This window comes from Sturnus vulgaris, chromosome 18 (genome assembly GCF_052056855.1).
Source record: "Sturnus vulgaris isolate bStuVul1 chromosome 18, bStuVul1.hap1, whole genome shotgun sequence".
In the NCBI taxonomy this organism is placed as follows: Eukaryota; Metazoa; Chordata; class Aves; order Passeriformes; family Sturnidae; genus Sturnus; species Sturnus vulgaris.
The window spans coordinates 4,353,371-4,374,969 of NC_142260.1; the positions used below are offsets into that span (position 1 = coordinate 4,353,371).

At 45.5% G+C, this 21,599-nt stretch overlaps 2 protein-coding genes across 2 annotated transcripts; both read right to left on the reverse strand.

Annotated features, from left to right (window-relative positions):
• Window positions 1-1,782: 1,782 nt before the first annotated feature.
• IVD (isovaleryl-CoA dehydrogenase) lies at window positions 1,783-16,416 on the reverse strand. Its single transcript, XM_014878886.2, has 12 exons — window positions 16,239-16,416; window positions 13,330-13,419; window positions 11,995-12,046; window positions 9,155-9,324; window positions 7,679-7,772; window positions 7,308-7,444; window positions 6,690-6,786; window positions 5,532-5,625; window positions 4,338-4,419; window positions 3,784-3,888; window positions 3,071-3,143; window positions 1,783-2,978 (listed from the first exon to the last, which is right to left on the reverse strand). The coding sequence occupies exons 1-12, from the start codon at window positions 16,365-16,367 to the stop codon at window positions 2,845-2,847; spliced, it is 1,257 nt and encodes a 418-aa protein (XP_014734372.1). The 5' UTR covers window positions 16,368-16,416; the 3' UTR covers window positions 1,783-2,844.
• Window positions 16,417-16,473: 57 nt separating this feature from the next.
• Window positions 16,474-20,790, reverse strand: KNSTRN (kinetochore localized astrin (SPAG5) binding protein). The gene is made up of 8 exons (XM_014878781.2): window positions 20,658-20,790; window positions 19,614-19,746; window positions 19,414-19,470; window positions 19,100-19,187; window positions 17,948-18,068; window positions 17,580-17,632; window positions 17,378-17,452; window positions 16,474-16,826 (listed from the first exon to the last, which is right to left on the reverse strand). Exons 1-8 carry the CDS (start codon window positions 20,725-20,727, stop codon window positions 16,695-16,697), a joined length of 729 nt encoding a protein of 242 aa, XP_014734267.2. The 5' UTR covers window positions 20,728-20,790; the 3' UTR covers window positions 16,474-16,694.
• Window positions 20,791-21,599: the final 809 nt, after the last annotated feature.

Sequence of the window (21,599 nt, forward strand, 5' to 3'; positions counted from 1 at the left end):
GCAGCAGTTCGTGGAGAACTGCTGCCCATGGGATAGACTCACACTGGAGAAGTTCATGGAGAGCTGTCTCCTGCGGGAGAGACCCCATGCTGGAGCACGGGAAGGACTCCTCTCCCTGAGCAGCAGCAGAAACAACTTGTGATGAACTGACTGTAACCACCATTTCCGTCTCCCTGCGCTGCTGTGGCGGGGGAGGAGTTAGAGCAGGGAAGGAGGGAAGGGTGTGGGGGGATGTTTTTGAGGTTTTTTCACCTCTCATTAACCTGCTCTGATTTTGTTAGTAATAAATTCAATTAACATCTCTAATTCGAGTCAGTCACTGCTTGACAGTTTTGGGTGAAGGATCTCTCCCAACCCTTATCTCAACCCATGAACCTTTGTTATGTTTTTTCTCCCTGTCCAGCCGTGGAGGGCAGTGATGGAGAGGCTTTGGTGGGTGCCTGGCACCCAGCCACGGTCAACCCAGTGCATACCTTCATGAATAATTCTCCCCACTGTTCTCCATGCCTTCTCTGCTCAGTGGCCAGCCAGCTGCAAACAGGGCAAGGGTCTTGAAAAACAGGGAAGATGCAGCACATCCAGCCCTGCCACTAGCCAAAGGCTGTCAGGCCAGGACAATTTCCATCACATATCCACAGCGGAAACCATTCGGATGATGTCCAGCAGCACAGCCCCCTGTGTTTTCCCTGTTAGCTCTGCTGCTCTCCAGAGGAGCTAAAGCACAGCCTGCGTGACCTCTGTAAATGTATTTCTTTTAAATGAGAATATGGGGAAACGCTGCGGTTGGGAAGAGAGGGATAGGCAGGGAAAGCAACAGTGTAGCTGTTGCTGCTGCCAGCCTGGATGTGCTTTGGTGAGTACCAGAGCCTGCACCTCCCCTCTGCTGGGCCCCCCCAAGAGCACAGGCCACAGCAAAAGCTCATTTTATTAGTATAGTATAAAGATTAACCCTCTTTTCTCCAAAAAATCTCTCCCATTCCTTTCCTAAGACAGCTGTTGTGGAAGGGAGCGAGATTTGAATAACACAACCCTGCTGAGGATTTATGAATCTGTCCCTGCCCCTGTCCCAAGATTTGTTAGATATTGATTCATTTTACCTTCAACTCCAAGGTGCTGATCAGCCTGGAAAGTGAAGGCATTATTTATTATGTGTATTAAAACCAGACCTCTCTAGTGCTGAAGGACAGGTTTAAAAATCTCTGGGCTCCTTCCACGTTAGAAAACCTATTTTTAAAAATCTAAATCTCACACCATCCTGTCATGACTCTGACACTCCCTAGAAAACTTCCTCTGGCAGGAATGGATCTTAACAGTGATGCAGGAATCATTTTGTGATAAAACATAAATGTCTGGTTGCATAACTAAATTCTTACATCTCTGGTTAGCAATGCACCAAGTATTTCCCGTACGAAGTGAACCTCAAGGTTCACTTCTACAGCATTTTCAGATGCAGCTCAACAAAATATTCCTGACAAAGCACCTCTGTCCACTCTCTATCCAGAGATTCAGGCTGAAAATTAAATCGTGGGACACTTCCTGAGTGACAGCCACCCACTGAGGCAGAATAAATATGAAGCTTTGGAGGAAGGTGCTACCACCACAAATTCAGAAGCTCTTTCTGGCTCTTTTTGACTTTTATAAACCCTTGGTGACCTACTGGCAATTCAGGAAAGTGAACTGTTTTTAATCTGTGGCATTTTAAAATTCTCTGTTAGTCTACTGTCACCTGCTACAGACAGGAGTCAACAACAACCAAAAAAAATACACACAGTTGAAGGTGAGTTTTGTTAAAACTACTGGGAGTTGCCTACATGGCAAATGTTTAATTAATTGCTCAATCACATTTCCAGCAGCCCATTTTGATTTGTGATTCACACTGAAAGGCTGGCAGGATGCTGTGCAATTTTATTTAAAAAGCTGGAGAAGCCCTGATTTGCTGGATACAAGATGCACTGAGATCACTCACAAACACATTGCTCAGCTGCCCGGAGTTGGAGTGTGAGCACAGGCTTGGCCAAAACAGCAACCTTCAGAGGGAATCAAACCCCAAAGAAGTCAGCTCTTTCTGCCTGCTTCATTCACTTCATTCACACATGTCACAGCTCTGATGTGTTAACTGTCCCCAGAGTGATGGATGGTGACAACTCAGAGAATGACCTGGTGGGAGCAGTCAGTCAGCTCAGCAAAGACTCGGGCCTGAACCCAAATAACTCCAGAAGCAGCCAGAATAGGAAAGGAATTCTGCGAATAGGAAAGGAATTCTGCAAAGAAACACACATGGGATTTAAGGAGGTTTTAGGAATCAGCACCTAAAACGCTGCTTGTGCACAGATGATTTCAAGCGTTCACGATAGCAACCCCACAATGTGGTTGGTGTCAAGTTCCCAAAATGGAAGATATTAACCCCACTGGAAGGTCACAGCAGGAAGTTTCACCTTCCAATGGCAATATGCTAAATTCTAACTGTTTAATGGCACTCCAGGCTTTTTGGATAGAACGAAGTTGTTCCCTTATTGTCCATTTTGGTGGGTTTGGGTTGACTTTCTGTGTGCAGGAGTGGCTGCACACCCTTTGCCAGCCTGCCTGGTAGGAGGATGAACCTCTGCCTTGCAAAGCTGAAGATCAACAGCTCAGATCACAAAAGAGAAAAACACTTCTCCTTCCATGTACCCTCTGATTCATTTTGTCTAAGCTCAGTCCAGCAGCATGTGCTCCCAGAGCAGGCAGAGGGGACTCCACAGGTGACAATGCTGGAATGGCAGGCAGGGAGAAGTCGAGTTGTGCGCTCCAGCCTCGCGGTCAAGGCCTCGTGGTGGTCACGGTGCTGCCCGGGCACCGGTGGCGTTACTTGAAGGTGGCATTGAAGGCCCTGCCGATGATGAGCCTGCGCACCTCGCTGGTGCCCGCCCCGATCTCGTAGAGTTTGGCGTCGCGCAGGAAGCGCCCCATGGGGTAGTCATTGATGTAACCGTTCCCACCTGCCACGCAAAAAATGCCACCAGTGACTCCTTGTCCCCAGTTTCAGGGAAATGCTCTTGCACTGGGCTCTGCCCAGCTGTCAGTGACTCACCCAGGCACTGGATCCCATCCAGGGCCACCTGTGTCGCACACTCTGCTGAGTACAGGATCACTCCAGCGCAGTCCTATGGGACAGGCACAAGGGGACAGTCAGAAAAGGTGTCACCTGCCTGTCTCCAGTCCCTGTGCTGCCCTCACGCTGCCATCACTCTACAGACACCTGCTAAGAACCCTGAACTACTTGAGCACAAAGCACAGGGACAGGGAGCTCCAGCAGTGTCCCTATTACTATAGAACACTCACAGCAGGTCTGTAAAGGCCACATGAAGACAGAAGAAGGAAAAAAATAAAAAGTGCACCAGACAAGCTGTCTCTCTCACAAAGGCCCATCAATCCCCCAGGAGACCATTGTGAATTGTTTTGGGATGCAGAGCTCTGTGCTCCCACTGTTAAAGACTCAACATCCTCCTCTAACAGAGATGTGGCGACAGGTGGAGGTAACAACACCTCAAACAACTGCTACAATCCTTACAACAGCCAGGACATCTGTCTGGGCTTCCAATAAACACCTACTGATGCTGCTAAATCTCTTGCCTTGTAGAAGCAGGCTCGCTTTTAATTTGTGAGTGAAAAAAGGTATTTCGGGTGTGAAAAAAAGACCCTTTGGGCTGTGGGGACTCATTGCACAGAGGCTCCCCTCAGCTGAGGCTCTGGGACTGGAGGAATTGCCCCAGGACACACAGCCCAGGTAGGAGTTGAGCTCACCTTGGCGTTGAAGTGGCCCTGGTCACAGGCTTTGGCCACATTGTAGACGTACTGCCGGCAGGCCATGAGCCGCGTGTACATATCTGCCATCTTGCCCTGCATGAGCTGCACAGCCCAAAGACAAGGGATGTTAATTAACGTGAGAGAGGGGGAGCAACCTTTCCCCAAAATACCTCAGAGAAACTAGACATGGGAGGAGACATGCACGCAGCAGACATGAGGGAGCTGGAGGTTCTGTTAATTCACAGACCCCAAATATCAGCCACAGTCCCTCACCCACCAACAGCAATCTCAGGGGAACAGTCTCAGAGGTCTTTCCACCTTCTCACCACATCATTGAGTTGGAAGAAACATTAAAGTTCATCCAGTTCTATCTCCTCACCATGAGCAGGAACCTTCCACTAGCCCAGGCTGCTCATTATCACATAATGCAGCCCCAGCATAAACAGCAAGTGACCTTCTCCATGCAAAGCCCCCGCCACAACACAGCTCTCAGTCTTCTCAGTTTTAAAGAGAAAAGAGGACAAAAATTCCCAATTCCTTTTCTGCCTGACCTGGAAGTGACCAATTTTCTGTCCAAATGCTTCTCTGACATGCAGGTATGGAATTGCATGGTCAAGAACAGCTTGCATGAGCCTAAGAAGAGCAGAGGGAAAAGGGAAACAGCAGAACTATTAATTAATAACGATTTAACTTCGGAAGTACAACCCAAGGCAAAAAGGTTCTCATAGATAAAGTGATATCCTGCTGCCTTCCTACAGCTCCACTCAAGGCCAAGAATAAAATACAAAGGTCTCATATTTCTCCCCAGTGCTCATTTGGGACATCCTGTGTGAAGGTCTGACCTTTTAATTCAGGGGACTGAGACCTGAAGAGCTTTCTCACAACCACAGCCAGGACAGTTTGTGCTGCCTCTTCTCTCCAGAGCCCCTCAACTCAAGGATTACCAGCCAATACCATAAAAAAAGCACAGGTAAAAACAAGGAGGGGAAAAAATCCTCCTCCTGCTTTGTGGAAGTTGGTCTTTCCACAAGAGGATTAGCCTAGAGAGACCACTCAGGAGGACAAAAGGACTGTGGGGTGCCAATAATTGCTGGGGAGCTTAAGGATTGAATAAATGAAGAACAAACCAGTTTGTGAGTGTCTGGATAGTGTGTTAGATTCTAAGGAACTGATAACACAAATGAGCTGGTTGTTCCCTGAGTGATAATGTAGGGATACACAAGCCAGCAGCTGGGGACTGAAGCAGATTTATATCTCTGGAAATTTTTTTATCAAGACTGATCATTTCCAAGGCATGCTCTGGAGGGTCAGTGGACACTGGCAGGCAGATTTGCAAACATTCTTTCTGGCATTGCTTGTCTCATCCCTTGCCCCTCACAGGGGGCTCCACAGAAATGCTTTCAAATTGGAAAACCACTGCAAGAGGAACTGAGAGCTCAAGGATGAGGTGGAGCACATTTGAGTGAATGGTGGCTGCTGAGAGGGCCCTGAGCATCTCCAGTACAGTCCAGTCAAGAATGTACTGGAGTTCTGTGCTGGTTTTGACTGGGACACCCAGCAGCCATGGGATCTCCTTGCACCTTGCTTCCTTCCCACATTTGACCCAGCCTCTTCTCTTCTCTTCTGCTGCCCCAGTAACCCAGTTCCCCACCCAGGATCCATCCTACCAAGAGCTGCAGGCCCCAAGGGACTCTCACCAAGGACCCTTCTGACCCTACAACCTACAAAAGATGACAAACCCTTACCCCAGGGGGCCCCCGGACAGGACGAGCCTCTCCAGGTCCAATCCACTCATCAGAACGTAGACTCCTTTGCTCAGGGTCCCCAAGACATTTTCAGCTGCAAAGAGCAAAGGAAAAGTGATTTATTTATGTGCAAAACTCAGACAAGCTGCTCACTGAGGGCCTGTGTTCACTGAGGGGAGGAGCAACCTCAGCCAGTGGAAGGTGTCCCTGCCCATAGCAGGGGGTGGGACTGCGTAAGTTTAAGGTTCCTTCCAGCCCAAACCATCCTGGGACTCTATGAAAAATTACTGAATAGCCTGAACAATTTCCTGGAAAAAACTGTTTCAGCTTCCAAAGCCAAAGATTAAAGGAACATTAATGGCCAGAGTGCCAAGTGTGTTAACTTCCAACACTGCATGATGTGCTTCTCCGCGTCATCATCCTCTTTCCACCAGAACATGCTGTTCCTTGTGGAAGACTTCTGGGACATGATAGAGCACTCGGGCACTGGCCTTTATGATTTCAGGGTGGAGGGATCCAAGGCAGTTACAAATGTTAGATTTCAGCTGAAACTTTTCCACTTTAGCTTTTGAAGGTGTATACATGGAACGAGAGAGCTCCTTGCTCTGCAAATGTGCAATCAGGATTTTTATGATTATGGAGAAGACATCTTCTCCATTTGCTATAGAAAGGCTGGAATTTTTCTATTAACAAAAAACCTGACACTGGAATAGCAAATACTGCTATTATAGAGGCCTCTGCTGTACTAACAAGGAAAAGGATGTCCATTTTCAGGCCCTGGCTCCAAAAGAACTCAGAAATGTTACAAAAGCCTGTTGGAAAGTCTCCAGTGAAAAAACCTTCAGGGCAAAGCATCTCACTTCCATACAAGACAGAAGCTCTAACAGAAACAAGTTTCTTGGGAAGCCCCAGCAAGGCTTTGGAGAAGCAGTGGTTAAGAACTAGGTCCATGAGGGGGAAGGAGCAGTGACCTGACAAAGGATGTGCCCTCTCCCTACAATCCAGCAGATTGCATTTTTCCAGTTCCACCAGCTCCCTCAGAGGCTGCCAGAGAGCAGATAAGCATCTGCAAAGCCCTCCAGGTCACGGGCTGTAATTAGTGATTCAATTTATCTGATCAAGAATAGAGGAAACCACTATGATTTGAACCCAGCTCACCAGGGACCTTGCAGTCTTCAAAGATCAATTCGCAGGTATTAGACCCTCTCATTCCCAGCTTATCCAGCTTCTGGGCTGTTCTGAAACCCGACATTCCCTGCAAAGTCAAGGCAGTAAAATACATTTCACATCTCAGTTCCAACAGACTGAAGAAAATCATGAGAGATCTGTGAAATTCCCCTGACCACAAGAACATGTGTAGGGTGCCAGGAGGGAGAGAAAGTGACCTATGAACAAGAACAGGTCTAAGTGCAAGTGCAGAGAAAGCAAATGGACAGAGAAACACACACATATAAACCCTGTGCACCCATTTTCTAATACACATAAACAGCAAATAAATAAATTATTTGGACAGCTGCCAACACAGGCTCTCCTACAGCAAGAGTTGGAAGCTCTGCCAGTAACTGAACTATCCCAATAATGAAGTTACGTCCATCAGAAGGTTACTGATCTCAGATTTTATTTTATTAAAGGTTCCTTTCCTGCCTGAAAGGCAGAAAGTAGTTTGTCTTTGAGGAAAAGGCTGGCAGTTATGGAAAGAAAATCATCTGACTTCCAGATGAGACAATTAGGATGAAGGATTCTGCTTTAAAGCCCTGTGGGAATGACTAAACCTACCCTCTCCACGATGAAGGCAGTTATGCCTCGGGAGGCCGGGACAGCGTTCATGTCAGTTTTAGCGTAGACGATGAGAACGTCCGCGTCCGGCCCGTTGGTGATCCAGAATTTGTTCCCATTCAAAACAAAGTAGTCTCCTGGAAGCCAAGAGATTAAATCTGTTAGCTCACGATACCAACACTGGTATTCCCACCCCATTTATTCTCTAACAGGGTTCCCAGAATCACTTAGGTTGGAAAACACCTCCAAGATCGTTGAGTCCAACCTCGTGAACCAGACCTGAGCACTAAGTGCCATGGACAAATGTTCTTTGAACATCTCCAGGGATGGGGCCTCCAGCACCTCCCTGGGCAGCACAGGAAAGGCTTTACCTTTCTTGTCTGCTTTCAGCTTCATGGACACAACATCAGAGCCAGCATTTGGCTCGCTCATGGCTAAGGCTCCAATGTGCTCTCCGCTGATTAGCTGGAAGAAAAGACAAATTTTAGCAAAATATTAAGACCAGCAGCATTGGTTTTGTTCCCTTTTTAGCCCTCTCACCTGTTTTCCTGCACTGAACCTCCACAGTCACTGTTCTCTGCAAGAACTCGAACAAGAGCTGCTATTCCCAGCACAGCCCGAGCAAGGAGCTCGCTTGTGCTGTGCCGAGGGAACAGAACCAAATCCCAGTGGGATGAGAAGGGTGACTCAGCTCTGTCTGAGCTAGACAAGCACAGCCTTGCTTGCACAACACATGAGGAAGGTGCCAAGGAACCATGCAGGCAGCCATATGCCTGTCCCCAGCTCCTGCCTGGGCTTTCTGCTGCCCTTTTACACAAACAGGAGCCAGTGAACACAAAAGGCAAGCAAAGGGGTGAAACGGGATGGGAAAGTTCTCTGCAACAGTCTCATAGCCCAGTCCCCCCACACTCACCCACAACAGCAGATGGACCCTCCTCCTGTGCCTGCTCACACCGGGCTCTGGCAGAGCTGCTGCTTTTGCTTCATTGTTATTTCATCCTGCCCTATTCTCCTTGCCTTTTTTTCCCCCCTCCCTGTGTACTTTCATCCATCTTCTCCTCCTTTCAATCTCTACTTTTTTTTTAAAAAAGCAGACTCAATGTTTAAGATATGTTCAACCAATTCAAACCATCAGTGCATTGCTTCAGAAATCCCCATGTAGTGCTCAAATCTAGTTAAGCACCTTTTTTTAAGTGCTCTGTCAGGAGCTAAAACAAGTCAAAGCTGAAGTGACTTCACATCTCATTGAAAGGCAGAGAATGAAGCATAAAAATACACCTGAGGAAGGAGGAAAATTCGGGGTTACACATTTGCAGACTGCACAGTGCTTTGAGAAAGCGACACTGTACTTTGCACGTCATTTAAATCAAGTTTCTTGTGATGATAATTTCACTGATAATCTCAATAGCTGGGATTCAATGTGCTCATTGTTTTTACATGCATTTAAAAACTGAAATCTAATTAATGTGCTTCTGAGTTACAACATCAATGCCCCAAGTGATGATGAAGTTCCACATGTAGTTAATTAACAGCCAAACAAAGAATTTGGGCAGAGAGAAATGGAGAATATAAAATAAGAAAGCAGTGACTTTCATTCAGAGATCTCAAAATGATTTGGGAATTTGAAAGAATATTCTCCAGCAACACCTCAAAGCCTGCAGACAACGACCAGGGCATGGGATGAGGTCAACATAGATTAATAGGACAAAAATTGACAAGCTAGAGAAGGGCAATTTTGGCAAGTTCAGTATTTCCTATTGTCACTGAAATCTGCTGGTGCTTAAGATGCCATCCTTGCAGCCAGAACCCAAAAGCTTTCCAGTGTTGCCCCTCCTGCAGCCACATACCTTGGGCAGGTATTTGTGCTTCTGGGCCTCGTTGCCATTGCGCACGAGCTGGTTGATGCACAGGTTGGAGTGGGCCCCATAACTGAGCCCCACGGCTGCTGATGCACGGGAGATCTCCTCCATCACCAGCACATGGTCCAGGTATCCCAGAGCAGAACCACCATATTCCGCTGGGAAGAGAGGAAAAAGCTCATGTTACCCACTATGGGCATAAGATCCCCGGGCTGGGCTCAGCCTCCAATGAAATCCAAGACACTTAGAATGTTTCTGGGTTTGACTGTTGCCATCCCTGAGCTGGGCACTTCAGGCCTTCCTCATGCTCTTGGAATTTAATTTTTGTCATCTTAAAGTCATAGGAGATATTTTGTCATCAGCATAATCCATGATTGACTTGTATAACATAGTTTATATGTAGGACATTCACAGGGACACATCTTGAACATGCTACTTACCTTACACAATATTGACTCCTTCTTATCAACCTCAGTATTATCACAAAGATCAAATCACCAAGTTGCAACGTTCTTAAGGCGAGAACAGAGGAACACAGGCAAGGTTTGTAAAATTCATGTATCTCTTGCCCCTAAACAAGGGAAAAATCCTCAAACTGCTCAAAGCTGTGTCACTAAGGACTCTTCTAAGTCCACAAATAAGCAAGATACCAGAATTTTGATGAGTGGCCTATTGAGAAGGAGAATGACCCATGAATGTAATTCATCAGTGACAAGGACGTAGATTTCAGGAAAGGATGAAGCGAGACAGAGCAGCACTGGAAGCCCAGCTAGGCACATGGAGTTGAGCCTAAAACTAATAGTAAAGATTAAAGTCACACAGTAGAACGGGGAGAGAGAAGGCAGGTAAAAGGAGAAGGCTGGGAAATGCGTAATGGCCTTGAGGAGCCAACAGCCTACATAAATATATACAGATGTACCTCTAAACACATTTATATACACATGTACTCTAAACACATTTATATACACACAAATACAGTCACCTCTCATCGTAAAAGCTTTGTTCTCCAGGTAGGAAGCAAGGAGTTATACTGCTAAGAGAAGCACTACAACAGGACATGAACACTGAAAAGCAACTGGGGAGATAAACTGGGAGCACTTACTCATCATCAATGTGGAGGCTGCAAGCAAGAGCAAGAAGGGTAAGAGTAAATCTCTGTGTGTGCTCAGAGTGACCAAAGGGCACAGCTCCAGGGGGCTGCTGTCCCAAATTTCTCAAATTAACACCACAGCCACTGGCATCACACGCAGCCTTTCCCTCCCGTGTCCCTCATTTTGACTCCTGCCTTTATCTGCAGGGCCCTTTATCCTCTAAAATCTTCTTTCTCTACCACAAACCCAAATTCAGGGGTTTGATATCAGTATCCTAAAGGATGGACTTAACAATTTCTCATGTATACCAAAACAAGAGGATTTTTTTATTAATTCTTATATAATGGCTGTGTTTGGTGGTTTTTGCCTGAAGAAAGGCGAGGCAACAGTGAGTAGCACAAATCCAGGATTGCTTTGCACTGCAAGAGGAACAGGAAAAAGATCTTGCCAGACATCTCCTTGAGTAACACAAACCACGGTGTGATTTCCAATGATGTTGCCCTTTAAAAAGCTACTCTCTGTATATGATATGCCTGTATTATCATTTCATGGAAACTACATGTTTACATTTCTTCACTTTGCACTTTATAAAACAAATGGAAAAATCACAAACACCACGGTTATCTCAGTTTTAGGAAGAAAACAAACAGCACTGTTATTCAAAATGTTCCCTTAACAGATTTGATGCACCAGTGCCCAAACATGCCATTTAATTGTGTATACCCTCCTAAGATTCCACAGGATCTTCACATCCTAAACCCCAGTCTCCTCCAACAAAACCAATGTCAATAAAGAAACATGTAACTCCACAATCCAAAATAAAGCAAAAAATCCTGGGCGTAGGAGAGTTTGAGAGGTAAACCTTTGAGAAAATCAAGAAGGACAGGACTTGTGAGGGGATGCCTTATTTATAGTGTGGGAAATTGCTGTAAGCCTCAGGCACAACATCAAAGAAGAAAGAAGGTAAGAGTGAGGAAAAACAGGAGCAGCAGTAAATGGGGAAGAGGAGAGAGAGAGAAAGCAGAAATGCAGAGTCTTTCAGCACTGAAAGCGAGGCACAGGCATTATTCTGACGCATTGCTATTCAGCTGGATTCTGCAGAGCCTTTGCCCAGCCACATCTAGAAAACACACTTTTCCATGGGGGAAGAAAGGCCCCATCAGCTGCCTTTCTCCACTAAGGGCTTCTCCTCATTACCCTGCCTTGGTGCATTCAGCACGGTCACACTCATCTGTAACACTCATCACAACACTTTTCACTAACCTGCACAAGGCTGAATAAGATTTCCCCTGATTTTTTTTCTGACTGGTTGGCAGTGGTCAGCTCCCCATTAGTTATCACAGCTTTTCAGGGCATTATTTTAGAGCCCTTAACTTCTCCCATTACAGATGGATGTTTGTTCTGGGATACTTTAATCTCCTGCTCTCCTTCTTCAAAACTTACTTCATTTTAGAAAGGCACAAATAATTTTGAGCTACATATGTTACATCTGGAAAAACCATTTCTGAGCGGTGCTTTTAAACTGTGAAAGGCATTTTGTCTAACAAGGAAAAAGGATTCAAAGTCAGAGAAGAAGAAAAATAGTTGGAAAACAATTTTTTTTTAAAACACAAAGGACAAAATGGGTGCCACATCACAGACAAGGCTGTTGTGAACTGGAAAGTAAAAAAGTTTAAGTAATCTCTCTTTCATTTGAGGAACCACCCATCAGAAGGTAAAAGATCAGAAGAGACTTACCAGGGGCTGTGATCCCCAGAACTCCAAGTTCTCCAAGTTTCTTCCAAAAGTCCTATGAATACAGAACAAGCAATCAGCCCAATTTAACAGTCTGGGCATCAGCATAACAAATTTCCCCAGGTAGTTCACTGGACACATCAGTTTCTCTGCGAGATATCATGAGAAGGAGGCAAACACATCCCTAATACCTGCTCCTCCCACAGTCCAGCTCCATCCTTGGAACTGAGAGACCACACAGATTTAAGGACACTAGTTATGCTACAGATGGGAGGAGTTTGTGGAATTCAGTGAAAATTCACATGCCTAAATTTAATTCTGGAAGGGCACCTCCTAAGATTTAACTCTTTGCCCACTTTAATGAAAATTTTTGTATAATAGTATAAACTATCCATTACCAAAATCCTGGAAATATGAAGCGTGGCTATGAGCTGGCACTTTAAAACTCTTCCAGTGAAACAGGAGATGCCAACTAAAGCCAAGGAAGCCTCCTTGGAGGAGATGAAAAAAAATGGGAATGTTAACAGCATTTACAAAATGCAATAGCAAAGGATGCTGTCGCCAGGGAGGCCCACACGTGTCGTGGTGGGGCAATCTCCCTGCTGCTCCTTTCCTCTGCTATGTGATGGACACATAGGTGAGTGCTCCTCACGTGGCCTTGGTGTCCAGCAATAATTGTCAGGGAATATCTCCAGAGACTCCAGAAAGTATCACACAATAGCTCCGGATGACATCTGGAATGCCAGGCTAAATTTACACACTTCACTTCAAAGCCGCACATACATCCCTGGAAATGTCAACATCAGAGCTCTGGGAAATCCTGGCAGATGTTTAGAGCTTTTTGAGTCTTGTGGAGCTTATAAAAACCAATAGTCAGATATCTCATTTCCATCAATCAAAGCACCCCGTGGCACAGAATTTGTTGGTTTTATTAGAAAGGCAAGTTTCAGCTCAACAGTCAAACTCCACATTTCAGCATTTGCACACAATATCTTCACAGCAAATCAGAGGAAATTCACGTTCAAGAAAGGGACTGAGTCAGGAGTATACAAAGCACATGTTGGGGAAGGAGCCAGAACAGGCAGGCAGAAATCCCATAATAAGAATCCAAACGAGACCATTATCAATCTTTATTATGACTAATATCACTGGATTCTGCCCCAGGTTGCTGAAAGTTGATAACAAATGATAAAACAGGAAATAAAAAAAGGTTTTCTCTGTGGCTTTTAAGTTTGAAAAGTTAATGCACATGTTCCTGTGGTGTGGCTTGGGATTGTCTGGACTAATGCAGAGATCAAAGCCCAGAGAGGATTTCAGAACCACACATGAAATACTTGCCCGCATGCCTTTGAATTCGTTTTCCTGGTCAATCTGTTGGGCCTTTGGAGCCAAATGCTCTTGGCAGAATTTTGTCATGGTCTGTCTAAGCTGGAAAAAGAGGGGAGGAAAAACACATCCATTACATCTCAGCAATATACTGTCATGTTCTTCCCCTGGATTCCTGCCAACATTCCCTCAACCAGGCCACTCCAGCATCCCAAACCCAGAAGCACAAAACCATAAGGAAATCCATGGTTCAGGTTACCGGCCTAAATACAACATAAAAGGGTCATTTCTTTAGTCTTTTAAAAAGGAGCTGATGTACTTCAGTCCCTCTCAGCATTTAACCTTAATTGTACCCTGACATGAGAGAATGTTCCTGAACTCCTGCCTGCACTGGGGTTCCAGGCATATTTTTAGGCAGGGAACTTTGGAAGCTGAAGAACTGAGTTTATAATGTGCTAACTCCATCCAGTAGCTGCTTACAGCATCATTTAATTATGTACAGATGTCTGTAATAAGCAGGGATACTAATTAAAACGTGTTTGTGTGTCAAACTGGAACTACATTATCCACCTTATTACCTTCTACAGTGGGGAAATTTGATACAGCCAGGAATGTTCATTGGTCCAAGTGTCAAAAAGCCAAAATATTTTTCTAAATTTTAAACACTGAACACTTACATGCATGGTACAGAGCCTATATGAACAGTAACAAAATATATATAGTATCTTAAATGTTTTTAACAGGAAATTTAAAAAAACTTATGGTAGAAATTAATGAGTTTTAGTTGTTTTTTTTTTTTTTCTTTTTGGTTCTTTATTCCCACATATTAATTCTGGTGAAGCAACAGTTTTAGAGACTGAAACCCTGAGCTGTTAAACCAGAACCTCTATAAGGGGCAGGAGCAACAAACCAGAATGTGCCCACACTTGTCTGTCTTTCTCTGAGCCCGAAAACCTAAGCATCCTCTTTTTTACAATTGAGAAGTTAGGTTAAATTTCCACAGTCACCCAGAGACCCTGGATTCCAGTACTATCAAACAAGCTTTCTCCCCATTGCTAGATTCATAAACCTAAAAAGAACTCCCAAAAGACATTAGATATCTTGCCATTGTGACAAATATGACTGCATTACACTTTAGCAAAGAGCTTAAAATAAATTAAAACAAGCTTAAAACCATAATAAAAAAAAAATCTTCATCAATTAGAGAGTGAGGATGGATACCCTAAGCCAGTTTATAACAGTTATATTGTTTTAATCCACAGTTTCACTAATATTACTGAAGATTATTTCTGATGTTTTTTTAGCTTTTCCACCAGACAGATGGGAACAAGAGGAGCATTTTACACCTTCTTTTACATCTTCTGAATAAGAAGTACAAAGAAACATCACTTCGAGCTGGTAAGGCCATAAACATCAACACAAATGTGGCAAGGAATAATTCTGTAGCAAGGAAAAAGAACAAGTAAGTTTATTTTGCATATGCTTATTCTTGCACCATCAGAATTATCTGAAAAATGAAGCTGTAGCTCCAGTGTTTCACTGGCAGGAGCCTGTGTGGAGCAGCCCTGGGAAGACACTGCCCTTCACTCCAAGCCCAAGGGGCAGAAGTGAATACATCTGGAATGGTCAGCACTTGGCTGCTGTTGCACACAGAAGAACACAGCAAAGCTAATGATCATAGAATCACAGAACATTTCGAGCTGGAAGGGACCCACAAGAATCACCAGTCTCTTGGAAATGATGTAACCTTCCTAACTAATTTTTCATTAGCTGTTTTAATTAATTTTAAGCATGCCCACTTGTAGTCAGCACTAGTTCAGTTTATTGTCACAGACATTTATTGATACTTTGATCATTAAATCACTGAAACCTTAAGTTTGGTTAAACTAATCCTGAGAAGCTCCACTAAACAAAGCCTGAGGGAGCTGAAGATTGAATACATGGGATTTTAAATTTATGGCCCTGCAAAGACATGTTGGAGTAACCAGAAGACACAGAGGAGACTGAAGCCTAGAAAGCTGGAAACTCCTCATTTAAGAAAAAATGATAAAAGGACTAAAGAAAGTGGGCCAGATTAGCATGAAGAGCAAGAAATCAATAACCAATATAAGGACAGAATACTAATTAATAAAGAAAATGATGCAAATTAGAACCAATAAACATTCATTTCCTTGTTTGTTAAATATGTCTAAGTGAAAAAGTTTTGTGTCTTGATTTGGAGTGGAGGTCAGAACTTTGTCAGCCACACAAACACGTCTTGGTCAAGAATAAAGTAATTCCTTACCCACTAACACTAAAGACACTGTTAGTCTTATTTTTCACAGCGTTTTCGGAGGTTTTCAGTAACAAGCCCTGCACAGGAAACCCCAAAAATCTCATCCTAAGCCTGACAGTGTTGTCTCCTTGAGCTCTGGCAGCCTTGGGGCTCTGACCATTCCCTGGGGAGCTGTTCCAGTGTCTGACCACTCTCTGGAAGAAGAGCCTTTTCCCAATATCCAGCCTAAACCTCTCCTGACCCAGCTCTTGCCCTTCCCTGGGTTACTGTCACTGGCCACCAGAACAGACATGTGTTGCCCCTGCGTTGCCCCTTGCAGGAAAGCCGTAACGTGCACTGAGCTCTAAGAACTATCCTAAATCTTCAAGCGCCCCATTGGGCAGGAGAACAAACTGGGAGAGCTGCAGCACTTCCTTTGGGAAGATGCGACGTTCCACCAAAGCGCTCCTTCGCCGATCGCGTTTCTGACGGTCATCGCCGCTCCCACAGGCCCGACGCGGACGCGGGGGCCGCTCGCTCCCGCGGCCCGAGCCGCGCCCCCGCCGCGCGGGCGCGGGGATTGGGCGGCCCGCCCCGGCCGCGGCCAATGGGCGCCCGCCGTCCCTGCCACACCCCCCGCGCGCGGCGCGGCGCGGCCTGCCCGTACCTGGCGCTGCTCGGCGCTCAGCCCGTTCACCGTGTCGTCCACCGCCAGCCCCGCGCCGCCGCGCCGCGGCACCGCCAGCGCCCGCCACCGCCGCGCCGCGCCCGCCGCGCGCCCCAGCACCGCCGCCATGGCCGCTCCCCGCCGCAGCCCCGCGCGCAGGCGCGGCCCGGCCCCGGAGCGCCCCGCCCCGCCCCGCCGCCCGCCTCCCCGGCGCGGCCGCGGCTGAGCCCGCGCGTCCTTTCAACATCTTTAATGAACTGAACCCACGAACGGCAGAGACCGGAGTAGAGCGGAGAATGCCCGACACAATCAGCATCCATCGCTGCTGCCTCAGCACCCCCCTCCGCCCCTACCCCGCCGGGGAGTTTGGATCGCCAAACGCAGGAACTAAGCTTGGCAAACAGGGACCGCTGAACTAGGGGTGAAACAGCAAAAATCCCAGTCCATCCTCGTGCCTCACATTGCCAGGAGCTTCCCCAGCCCTTCAAGCATGGCTGTCCATTCCTTAATTTGAGCTTGGAAGTAGGAATGCTTCTCCAGGGCACGCTGGTTCTCCTCTTGTGCTGATTTCCACTTGGCCATCGCTGTCTGTGGAGAAGTCAGTGCACACCACCTTTTACTAACACCAGAGTAAGGACACAGAACAGCCAAGTCCTAAAGCATCTGAGCTCTTCCAAACTAAGATAAGTCTAGGATTTCTTTTATTTTGGTTTTGTGGAAAATGTAAATTTATCTGTGGCCAAAATTTAGGAAGTCTTCTATAACAGTTATATTTTAGCTCTTGGGCTTCTTTTCAAGAATTGTAGAACTGTAATTTAATGACTATTTTGGTCTGTATATAGGTAATTATTGAAGCCACTTGAGCATGCACAATTCTCAGTTCCCTCGGAGATTACCCAGGGTCACTGCTCTGCAACAGTTTCCAAGTTAAATCAAAGCATCTGACTTCCAGAATAACAACCAGGCTGGTGGATCTCTCTATTTAAAAGGGGGGTAACAGTTCCCTCAACAAGTGCGTTTACATTAAAAGAGGAATACTGTAGGTTTTCATTTGGTTCATGTGGAGAAAGGAGGATTGGGAGGAGCAAAATAACCTCCCTGAGGGCCTGGCGCTCACTGCCTGGCTGAGTCAGTCTTACCTCAAGCATCTCCTTCTCTTTTGTACAGGTGTGACAAAATAGCATCAACTCTTCTGTAACCTTCTTAGTCAGCATCTGAAGAGTCAAAAGGAAAAAGACTTTTATTATGATGCAAATAAATGTGAGTCTCAGCTGTTTCAGCATTAGGAGAGAAGGCTAGGGGCACACAGACCCCTCAAAGCCCATTGCAAGCCTTTCTTACCGTTGTCTTTTCCCGGCAAGCACGTGTCTCTTTTTCCTCCTCTATGTTGCTACCTGTAAGTAATTCAGGAGGTGCATTAGTGAATCTCTAACATACACATTACTCTGAGAACAAACAGCTTTTCAAAGTAACTTTTTACAGCAAGAAATACTATGTTAGTTTATAGTAGGCCAGGGCCTACTATAATAAACAGCTCTTTCTGTAAAGCCACAAAAAATTCCCCAAAACCCCCCAAGCCCTGGAATTCCAGCAGTATTTCCTAAAAAAGGAAGCAGAGTTCAAATTTCTTATGAATAGTCACAACAGAAGAAAAAAAAAACAACCTGAAGAAGGAGTACCAAGATGTAAGCAAAGTGCAAATGCCTTACCAGGACTGATGTTTCTGCTTTCCAAAATCGTCATGCAAGTATCCTGAATTTTCTTGAGCTTCTCAACTTCATGGACCAACCTCTCGTTCTCCTTCTTTAACTCCCTTAATTTAATAGTGCCCTGCCATTAACACAGGTTGAAAGTGAGGCAAGTTTCCAAGATTTTATTCTCCTTAGTAATACTGACAATAACAACTTCACAAGTGCTACACTTGGCACCAAGAATCAGACCTTGCTTTCTGTCTCTACCACCACAGCAAATTAGGCTGTTGCAGGTCCTTGCTCCTGCTTCTTGACAGATTAATACACTCATCAGAGCAATTACTAGAAAATCTGATCATGGAGGAATTCCTTTTAGGCAACTCTATCTTATCTTGTGCTACCCCTCATTTATATAAATAAGGCACAGGCTGAGGAGCATATAAACATTGTGAAGAAAAGGGTGTCTTGTGTCTTTAAGCCACAGCACTATTCCCTACACAATCCAGATATTACCAGGCAATTGGATAAGCTGATCAACCTCCCAAGTTGAATGCAATTCTCCAAGAGGATCAATAAGCATGTGGATTAGGGTGATCTGGCTGATCATGTCAGAAGCTTTGGGAACATTTCATAGGAAGTCTAGAGGCTCTTAAGAAAATCAAGCTGTGAGATAAGAGGAATGATCATCCCACAGACTGAGAACTGGAAAATAAAGTGAGATTTTACAGCTGTAGGTTACCAGGAGGGCTTCCTGTACATGACACAGGTGGTACTAAGCACATCCTAGAGTTATCTCTGAGAGCCAGGGAATAATAAAGTGCCAATTCTGCATCTAAACCTGATTCCACAAAATCAGATCAAAACCAGAAGTCCCTGAACAGTCCCAGCTCTCTCAGCCTTTCCTCCAGTCCTTTAACCATCTCTGTAGCCCTTTCTTGGACTCTGTCCACTACATCCATATCTCTTTTGTACCAGGAGCCCAGAATCAGACAAAACATTCCCAGTTTGGCATCCCCAGAGCTTAGGAGATGGGAAAACGACTTACAGAAGAATACAAAGACATTCTGATGAAGACATGAAAACAAGCAAGATAATCCTTAACATGACCCTATATGGATCGGAACATAAAAATTACACAACCATTTATTTATTTTTCTCTCCTATCCTTACCTCTCCTCTTGCTAGTTGTTGTTTGAGTGTTTCCACCAACTGAGTCTTGTTTTTCAGCTCTGCTTCTAGTTGGAATCTGCTGGGAGGGCTGTGGATTTAAAGAGCAAAGTCTCAAGGGCAAAAATGCCAGTGTTGCCTGTCACCTCCTAATTTCACAAAATGTGCCCTTCTTTAAGCGTTTGCTTTTGTTTCTGACCAACAGATTTAACTAGCAAACTCGGCAGGAAAGCTGCATGTGAGTGAGAGCTCATCATGACCCTCCACAGGGGAACACCACAGCACAAGGACAGCTAACTGAGATGGGAGGGACATACCGTCTTGCCACTGTCTTCTTTGAAACCGGTTCCACTTTCTTGACAGACTTAGGCAACCTTAAAAGAGAGATAAAATACAATTACCAGAAGACTACAATGTTCTTGCAGATCACCAACCTGTTAGTTTGACAAACTGTGTAAAATGAGCCATCTTTAGGACATCTACCAGATAAATCCATCAATATTTTGCTTTGATTTACCCTTGGTTTGCAGCCTTGAAGACCCCATCCACTGGAACGTTTGAGGCAAAGTTAAGACTGGGAACACCACTGAACTCTGGCTCTGATGTTTTGCTGGCACATTTTCTCTTTGAAGGAAAGGCAGTTGGCAATTCTGCAAGAAAAAGACAACTGTGAAAACACCACAGCCTAGAAGTAACTTTCTTTAAGGTCTCTTAAGCCTTTAATTTGAGGTAAAGCAGTTAAATCTGCCTAGAATGGAAACTTTAAGGTAGAAATAACTAAGAGCAGTCCTCAAGTTTTACCCAAGATGAAGGGTCCAGAATAAGCCACAAATAGGTCAGATGTAGACAGTGTTAAAATACAATTACCAGGCTAGCACTAATGAGAATTTGAAATGATAATACACAATAAAGAAGGTCTCAACATCAGGCAGACATCGTGCCACAAGGTTGTTGTTCAATACTGGAAGCAAAACAAACACAGCCCACGCGAAACTCTGTTAAGAGACTTCCATATTTTGCTATGAGTGAGTAGCTACGAAAATAAAAATTTATGTAGAGTTTGTTTCTCTTAAATCACAACTGTTTGAGTATATAAAGTAAAGTATATAAAGTATATATTGTTTACTCAGTGGGTTTAGGAAGTTGCTTTCTCCCTCAAGTTAAGTATATTTCAAATGACACACCCATGAGCACACTTACATTAGAGCAACGCGGAGTTTCCATCGATACAGCCCAGTTCCCATGTTTTTAACACTAATCCTGAGTACCTCCCGCTTATAAAATACTATAAAATGTTGTAAGCAGCATTAAAAGATTTATTAAAGTAAGAGACTGTGAATGAAGCATCTTTCACATCAGTGGGCCGCTGCCTTCAGCCGGTGGAGGGTACACACAGAAGGATGACAGTTAACCTGAGCCCTAAATAGGGACAAAACAGTGGAATAAAGCTTCTAATCAGATTTTGGAACAGCCACCACGTAATCAGACAGGGATGGAGGCCGGCACCCCGCTGCACTCCTCGGCCGTGTTCCCCGGGTGTCCCTCCGTGTCCCGCACTCACCTGCGGACGGCTCGGGGCGGTGGAGCCGGCGATTCGGGATGACGGGGATGCGGGAGAGCCGCCCCTCCATGGCGGCCGCGCTCCCCTCACGAGTTCAAACCCGACCGCGCCGGGACGGTTGGGCGGGTCTGCGCATGCGCGGGGGCGCGGCGCAGGCAGCGAGCGCGCGCGGCGGGCACGAGCGGGGACCGAGGGCGGGGGCGCTCGCGCCCCGTCAGTTTCGCGCCGTTTTGCGCCTCGCGCCCCCTCCCTCAGGGAAGGTGCTGGCCGCCATTACGGGGGCACGAGCCGCGCATGAGGCTCCTACCCTCAAGGAAAGGCGGAGAGAAGTTCCTTCGTTCCTTTCCTTCCGTTTCTCCCTCCCACTACCTCACCCTGTGATTTGTGTACTCGAGGCCCGAAGATCAAGGGGTTTGCGGCCGTCTGTGCGGAGGTGTAGGAGTCAAAAGTTGTGAGGGTGCCGCTGGTGTGTGAGGTACTGAAATTACCCTCTAATGCCGCAAGGTGAAATGAGGCATCTGTAGAAAATGTTTTCCGACTTAAATTCATTTTTGCAGTGTTTACTAACATGGTTTTCTTAATGGATGGGCAGTCTCTCCTGATAGGAAGAAGGAGCAGCTCCTTGGGGGGATGCTGCAGTTCCAGCCTGAGGGTGGCTTTAGCTGCCTAAATACCCACCTGAACATTCACTATGACAATTTCAGGATAAAACCCTGAAACTGAAATGTGAAAAATACAGAACCACTCAACTGACATGTTTGACATATTTCAAACTCTGGTATTAGCTTTAAAAGTCTATATCCTTAATGGATATCAGGGAGTTGCTGTCTGTCTCCCACAGCGCGGAGACAACTCGTGCATGTCAGAAGAATAAGTATTTTAAAGATGTATACTTCCCTTTGGAAAATATATTAGGCACTTAAAAGATTAATAACCACAGTG

Coding starts and splice junctions, on each gene's coding strand:
- IVD (XM_014878886.2), bottom strand. CDS start 16,367: ATGGCGGCGGTGCTGGGGCGCGCGGCGGGCGCGGCGCGGCGGTGGCGG. Junction 6,787..7,307: donor CTGCCTTCATCGTGGAGAGG/GTAGGTTTAGTC, acceptor TTGACTTTGCAG/GGAATGTCGGGTTTCAGAAC. Junction 3,889..4,337: donor AGAAAATTGGTCACTTCCAG/GTCAGGCAGAAA, acceptor TGGGCTGTGCAG/CTCATGCAGGGCAAGATGGC.
- KNSTRN (XM_014878781.2), bottom strand. CDS start 20,727: ATGGAGGGGCGGCTCTCCCGCATCCCCGTCATCCCGAATCGCCGGCTC. Junction 19,471..19,613: donor TTCAAGGCTGCAAACCAAGG/GTAAATCAAAGC, acceptor CTCTCTTTTAAG/GTTGCCTAAGTCTGTCAAGA. Junction 19,188..19,413: donor AAGAAGACAGTGGCAAGACG/GTATGTCCCTCC, acceptor TTAAATCCACAG/CCCTCCCAGCAGATTCCAAC.